Source organism: Lucilia cuprina, chromosome 3 (genome assembly GCF_022045245.1).
Source record: "Lucilia cuprina isolate Lc7/37 chromosome 3, ASM2204524v1, whole genome shotgun sequence".
In the NCBI taxonomy this organism is placed as follows: domain Eukaryota; kingdom Metazoa; phylum Arthropoda; class Insecta; order Diptera; family Calliphoridae; genus Lucilia; species Lucilia cuprina.
In genome coordinates, this window is record NC_060951.1 from 41,488,779 (window position 1) to 41,496,672 (window position 7,894).

Below are 7,894 nucleotides of genomic sequence, written 5' to 3' on the forward strand. Positions count from 1 at the left end.
AAGAAAGTATTAAAAAATAACATACTTTTAACTTATTTTTACTAAAATCTATTTGAACATACAATTTAAGTTAAACTGTTATTAAATTTAAACATACCTTAGGGTTTTCTAACATTGTTTAAACAAACTTTTGTTTTTCGCTACTACTACTACTAAAAAATACAACCCTGTCTATATTAGCACTCTATTAACGTGACACTAAAATCGACTCTTGTCAGTTTGACATTACTTTCGTACGCGTGCGGTTGTTTAGACGCTTGTCGGGTTTCTTTTATATATTTAATAAATTCGGTGTTTTTATTTAATTGTTTCTGTTCTGTTGTTGTTTTATTTATAAGAGCCCGGCATTTTTTCAATTTCTACGTTTTCGTATTGTGTTTGGTGCCTTTTGTGTAGAATTTTTTTGGGTTTTTGCTAATTAAATTTAATTAAAAAATTAGTTTGTTTAAACTAAATAAAATCTTCATTTAAATGGTGTCTCGTGTTGATGATGATGTTTATATTTAAAGCAAACATTTGTGGTGAAAAAAAGAAATAAATGCTCCTTGAAATAAAACAACCGGTTCCTTTAAGAAAAAACTAAGGAACCAAGGAAAAAAATTCCAAAATAAATTAAAGTGCGAATGAAATTTAATAAAAAAACCAAGGAAAAACAAAAAAAATTATCAGTTGCAAAAGCAGAGCAATAAATTAAATTTTGGTTTTCTTTTTTTATAAAGAACTAAAAAAAGTTCTACCGTGTATTTGTTTTATTGTTTTTTGATTAAAACAAACGAAAAAAAGTCAGTGTCGGCAAAAATGTTGTGGAATAAGAATAAAAAATAAAGTAAATTGTGCAAATTATGATTATAATTGTTGTTATTGTGATTACAACGATGTTGATGATAAAGTTAATTATGTTTTGATTAAGTGTAATAAATAAACATTTATCATTATCATAATTTAAAAATATATAAAAACAACAAATAAATAACCAATGTGTCAATTACTATTTGCAAAGAGAAAGAATTCTTAACAAACAACAACAAATAAATGAAAAGAAAGAAAAACAGCTTATTAGAATAAAAATAATAAAACAACAAAAAATACTCGTAAACTAGTGCCAAGATCAGTGTCAGCAGTGTATGAATTGAAGAACAACAAAAAAAAAAAAAACGCACAAAAAAGAATCAGCAACCAGCAAATTTATCAATAACAACTAACCAAACGACAGCAGCAGCAATACCAAGAACAACATCATCATCATCACAAACAGACTGACCACATTGCGTGACAGTGCATCATGCAGCATTATTAGTTGTGTGTGTTGTTGTTGTTATTTCGCATTTTTTTATTATCACTGTATTTCCCCACATGTTCTTCAATGCATTCTTCCTATTCGTCTGTCATTACCACTACAATTACTACAATAACCACCAGCAGCAGCAAGAAAAACAGCAACACCAGCAGCTATACGTTTAAAATGCGTCGTTCCAGTTTAAGTCGTAATCATTATTTTGTCATTGGTCTGTTTTTGGGTTTGGTCTTGTCATTTTATGTTCCTCAAGACATCTGGGAATTGGTACAGCAAGAAGAATGTCCACAACAGGTTGCTGAAAATAGTTTAATAGAAAAATTTGGCCAGGAATTCGAGCCACATTTAAACTTGATTAACAAACCGTTGGCAGCTAAAAAACCGGTAAGTTTTACAACAACTTCATATATACATACAATGTATGTATATCATGTGTACATTAGGATTTAAAGAAAAAGTGATAATTTCAATAGATGTTTACAAAATGCACCTCAGTGGCAAAATAACTATATATAGGGAATATTTTTTTTTGGAAATTTATCATACATCGATATTGTCATTCCATTCGTAAGACAACGAATGCCCCAACGAAATTCTGTTTACTCTATATAATTGGAGGAATAACAGAAATAAAACAAATGTAAATTTATCCTGAATCTAACACTAGCTAACTTTGTCCTTCTGTCTGTCTGTTGGAATCATGATAGTAACCACACGGCTGGAGTTAGTGGGTTAAAATTTTGCATAAATATTCTTTATTAACAAGTTTTGATTTGGTATATAGGTCCACAATTTTACCTAGTCCCAACTAAGGTCCTAGCAGCAAATTACTTAAAAAACTTTCGTTCCACAATTGAGCTATCACTTATAGTTCTCTATATGTATATGGCTTCAAAGTACTATTATAGCGATGAAATTCGATTTATATAAACCAAAATCTCTACCATAACTCCGATCTTAACAGACTACTTTTGTTTGTTTTAAGAGGAAGATTTGTTGAGTTTAAATTTTGGACTTCAAACTGATATAGTTACCGGTTGTAAAGTCAGAAGTTACCAAATGGAGAACGTAGGTTACTTTCTTTCTTAAAGTTTTAGCTTTTATCTGGGGTTTCTGTTTAGCGGATCGTTGGATTTCATCGCAAACTCTATTCCATAACTAATATATCTAGTACTGTATCATCAGTTAATTATGTTAAATGATTTTGATGACATCTTGAGTGTAACTTACCGATCCAAATCTTTACTCTCATTTATTTGTTAAATGTCCTTTTTCTAAGAATGGAACTTGTCCCAGAGGTACAAACTAATTTTTCACTTTTGAGATGTAATAGTAGTTGATTTGTTGAGAGGAACTTAATCGTTATTAATTCAGGTTGTTTCCAACTTTGGCTACTGCTAAAGATTAATAATTTAGTCTGTATGTCTTGATAATCGGTTGATAATTATCTTTAGTTTTTCATTGTTTCGGGTTCTGTGAAGATCCTTTGTTTTGATAATCCTTTAAAACTCTAATTTACTTGGTTTTTAAAAAGATTAACAAACAATTCTACCTATACGTCGGCCTTATACGGTCTGATATAAAATGTTATAGAATTTCTATAACTACATAAACATGTGTTTTAAAAAAAGAAGAAAAAAACTTCAAACTAATTTTAAAAACTGACATTTGAAAAACACCAACATTTTACCCCAAAATCTTACTTTGTATTTTACATGCATATTTTCAAATAATTATCGATGGCAACATGCCACAACAATGATTTAGTTGAAAAATCAATTAGCATCTTGAAAAAAGAAAAACAATCTGAACATTTTCAACACCATGTGGTAATGATGTTGAAAATACAATACAATTCAAAATTGTATAGAAGAAACAAACATCACAACAAACTCCTCATTGAGTTGAGTTGTAAGCTGTGTTGCACAATAGAAAACTACAAGTGCAATTGAAATGTTTTCTAATGAAAATAATAATACTTATTTTGTATTTCTACTATTTTGTTAATTGCATCATGTTATATGATACTTTAAACTCTGATCTTTGATACAGTTTGCTGTTACGAGTAGATTTTGCTGTTTTGCTGCAGCGAATTAATTTAACTACGACTACACTGTCATTATTATAGTTATTTTTCCAAGATTACGAGAGAGTGAATAAATGTGATTTTATTTTATTTTATTTTTTTATTACACAAAACTAAAATAAAAGCTTATTTTATGTGCACCATAAATATTTTAATTTAAATCTTTTTTTTTTTTTGTTTTTTCTTACTTTTTGCTTTGATTACTTCACTTGACCGTAATCATCTTTATAATATAAAAATAGTATTGTACTTGTACGAGTACAAGTACTACTCGTATTCGTAATTTTGTTTGCAGTGTCTCTTTGGTCAAATCTATATACAAATGTATAAGGAGTGAGGTCGAAAAATTCTTAACATACATATATGTTTATAAAAAAGAAACCACTAAACTTACAGCTTTATTTTTTTTTATTTGATTCAAATTATTATTACAATTTACAAAAAAAAATATTTTTATAGTTTTAATCACTAGTGATGAAATTTTGAACCCTTTTCGGAAACCCTTCCATTATCGTTTTTATAGTGCTTTCTGTCACTTTGCTCGAACATGTAGTCCATCTCCATTTAAAATCTACCACACTTTTGGACACCTTTTTTGTACTCTTCAATTCTCTTTTAACAAGAGCCCAATATCTCTCCACTGGCCTTAGCTCCGGGCAGTTTGGAGGATTTGCCTCTCTTGGTACAAATACCATATTATTGTTCTTGTACCACTCAAGGGCTCGTTTACCATAGTGACAGGATGCCAAGTCAGGCCAAAAATAAGTGGACACATTATGAAGTCTTATGAATGGAAGCAGCCTTTTTTGTAAACATTCCTTGATGTAAATTTCGGTATTTATAGAGCCCGTTGTAACAAATGATTGGCTTCTTATGCCGCAACTGCACATTGCTTGCCATACCAAGAACTTTCTGGGAAATTTTGTCTGCTTTTGGGTCCTAAACTTTTCTTCAACATTCCCTCGAGCATCAGCAACATAAAACTTTTGACCTGGAAGTTGCGAAAAATCTGCCAGAACATACGTTTCGTCATCCATTATGCAGCAAGAATATTTTTTTATAAAACTTGACTTCAATTTCCGTGCTCTGTTTTTTGGCCTCTAAATTTTTAGCAGCGTTCCTGTCAGGAACTTTTTGAGTCTTGTATGTTTTTAAACCTGCATTAGCTTTAACTTTTCGTACCAAATAGTCCGAGCACTGAGCTAACCGAGCTGCTTTCCTACCGGATGTGTTGGGAGCTCTTTTGAAAATGCGTTCTATTTTTTGGCTTTAGAAACATCATGTGGACCATTCCTTCTACCTGAACCAGGTTTTCTATCAACTGACAAGTTCTCCCGGTACTGTTTAATAACATTGGAAACAGCTTGACGGCAGACCTTTGTATGCTTGGCCAACTTTTTGTAAGACCAAGTTGGGTTTAGTTGAAAATATTTAATAATTTCAGTACGCACTTTTTTCTGATCACTCATTTTAATCAGATTAACAAAAAAATTAATATAATTGACATTACACATAATAACTGACATGTTTTTCAAAGGTAACTTGATCAAAAAAAAAACAAATAATACTTTGGTTGAAAAATGTAATGAAAAACGTGTGTTAAAAATTGTTCGATCTCACTCCTTATACATATGTATGCATGTGTAAATGGTCAGAGCGGCAGACAGACTACAGCTAAACCCAGATACAGATATATACATACATACCTACCATACATAACTACTTGGAGGCAAACAAACTTACGTACATTTGTATTGTATTTAAATTTTTAAAATAACGTATAAGTCATACTTCAAGTTAATTTAAGTTAATAAAACAGCATTTATTTGGATTATAAATTATCTGTACTTACTTTAATATTTTAAGTTGCGTTTCTCGGTATATTTTTTAACTACATTTTGCTTTTTTAACTACACAAACATATATATTAAATATTAGAGTACATTTTAGTTTATTTTAACTTATACTTTGCCGTCATATTTATTAATTTAAGTAAATAACTAAAATAAAAGTGAAAATGTCGTTAAGAGACATCTAGATACTATAAAAGTATTACCTAGTTTAGGTACAACTTTTTTGATTTACTTCCTGTTCCAAAGTCCCTGTAAAAAGTCTAATGTAAAAAAGTAGCCAGACTTGTAGTCAAATTTTTCAATATATTGTATTCCTGCCGTCTTTAAGAACCAAACATGAGGTTGATATTTAAAAGATTAGGATAAACTGCTCTTTCCGCCATCAAGTTAGATACTCAGATCGTACTTTTCATGAAAAATCTATGAAATCTACTAAATTCATAATGTAAAAGGGAATATTTTTCTGCAAACATTATACTTATGATCGTTTCGATCTTAGTTTATAATTGTCTGAAAAATATCTAGATTTCAGGTTGAATCTCAAGACATCTAAAATCTAAAAACATAGTTTTGAATCTATCTCAATACTAGAAGCAAGATCGATCTTTATTTCAATATTCGGGGAACATATTGCCCTTTTAGCAAAATCAATCATTGAATATTATTGAAGATTAGAATTTATATTAAAGTTCTCACGAAGAGTTCAACTTATATATGAACTGGAACACTTGTGTCACATAAATTTTGATTAAGTTCAACTTGATAGAGAATTTCTAATATTACATGATTTTAAGAAGGGTCTTGAACGCAACACTTAGACAATAGACAAGGGTAATTTAAAGGAAATAAGACATTCACTTCTATCGCCAATCTTTATTTCACGTGAAATATGTTCCCTTTTCACTTTTTTCGTTCATTAACTTTTTTGTCGTGAAAAAAATTCTCCTGTTGTATAACTTGTTGATGTAATTTTGTAAACATTGAACAGCTGTTCCATACAAAATCAATTATTGTGAATGAATTGTTCGCAAAACGTTCACGATGGAAATTTTTCCTTTCGAGGGAAATGAAAATTTCAAGGGAACAAAATGTACACTTTTTTCGCAATTATAATGATTGATTCTTGATCATAGCAATCAAGCAGACTATGCAATTGAAACTTCTCTAATGGTTGTTTGGAAGATCACGTGGTACTTAGCTCGATGAATCGGACTACCTCACTCTACAAAAGAGCGATGATATTTAAGCACAAGCCTCTTTTATGTTTTGGATTTCCCTAATCGAATTAAAGTAATAGTTGGTGTTCTCAGATAGCACGAAATCTCAAGATTATCCAAATAAGAGAAACGAGTGAAATGGACTACGAGTTATTCCACTAAATTGTGAGTGATACACCTTATTTATTGAGGAAATTTAGGGTTCTGGTCGATTGTTCTTTTAAAATATATACTAAAGTATGAATATAATGTCAAAAATAATAAATAAAGCTTCAATAGTATTGAATTTTCCATCCCTGATATTAAAAAAATTAATATTAAATATCCAAATATTTTAAACCTATAAAATGTGTTGAAAGAGTCTCCACGCAAAGTAGTTTTTTATCATTTAAACCTAACATGCCACAGAGTGACAGCGGTTACTTTGATAGACAAATAGTGTCACGAGATTTAAACATTTGAAACCACTTTTTAAATATTTTATTTTAAAATAGATATTTTTTTGTAAACGTACACAATCTCACATTTAGACAAGACATCAAATAATAGTTTGTTTTTAAAAATGGTTTGAAAAAATTTAGATTCTATATAAAAATCTCTTTCTATGACATATTCTACTATTTGCAAATAAAAAATAATTTTTTATATACTCCAATATTTATGCTTGATATTGTCAAATAATTAACCATTAATAGCTCGTTTAAATTAAAAAAAATACATTTATTTTTAAAAATTTTATAACTTTTCATTAAATACATCAATCAATAGTACACAGCCAAAAGCAAAATATGACGTGTTTTTTGCGAATATGATAAGAAGTGAAGAAGAAGAGCTAAAAAAAGGTCATTAAATTCATATCAGCAAAAATATAAATTAAAACAAAATAAAAAAAGTAATAACTATGCATAAAGTTTTGTATATTGAATACTCCGGCAATAATTACACAGAAAATTTTATTCAATTATTCGGGAATCAAATTTGTAAATACACGTGTTTGAAATGTGCTCAATAATTAATTTGATACTACCTTGCTATAATAAATAATGTTTATTCTTTTAAATTTATTTATTTACTTAGAAATAAAATATAAACAAAAAATATGTTTATTCTTTCGAAAAGCTTTACATAAAGTTAGATTGTTTTAATTAAAAAGAGATGTCAAATTAAATGATTGAAGGCTTTAAATTAAATAATTACACATTACTTAAACTTCAATTATTTTACTTGTTTAATAAATATTTATGGTTTGATAAATTATATTTAGTTCTAGTTTAGTTCTAGTACAGATCTAGTTCAGTTCTAGATCAGTTCTTGTTCAGTTCTAGTTAAGTTCTATTTTAGTTCTAGTTCAGTTTTGGTTCAGTTCTAGTTCAGTTCTAGTTCAGTTCTAGTTCAGTTCTAGTTCAGTTCTAGTTCAGTTCTAGTTCAGTTCTAGTTCAGTTCT

General features: G+C 29.0%; 1 protein-coding gene across 1 annotated transcript in view; it reads left to right on the forward strand.

Annotated features, from left to right (window-relative positions):
* Positions 1 to 229: 229 nt before the first annotated feature.
* LOC111688001 (chondroitin sulfate glucuronyltransferase) overlaps positions 230 to 7,894 on the forward strand; it is a 37,862-nt gene continuing 30,197 nt past the window's right edge. Inside the window, exon 1 of the mRNA XM_046945409.1 lies at positions 230 to 1,678. Coding sequence (XP_046801365.1) covers positions 1,364 to 1,678 — 315 coding nt within the window. The 5' untranslated portion in view covers positions 230 to 1,363. The remainder of the gene's footprint in view (positions 1,679 to 7,894) is intronic.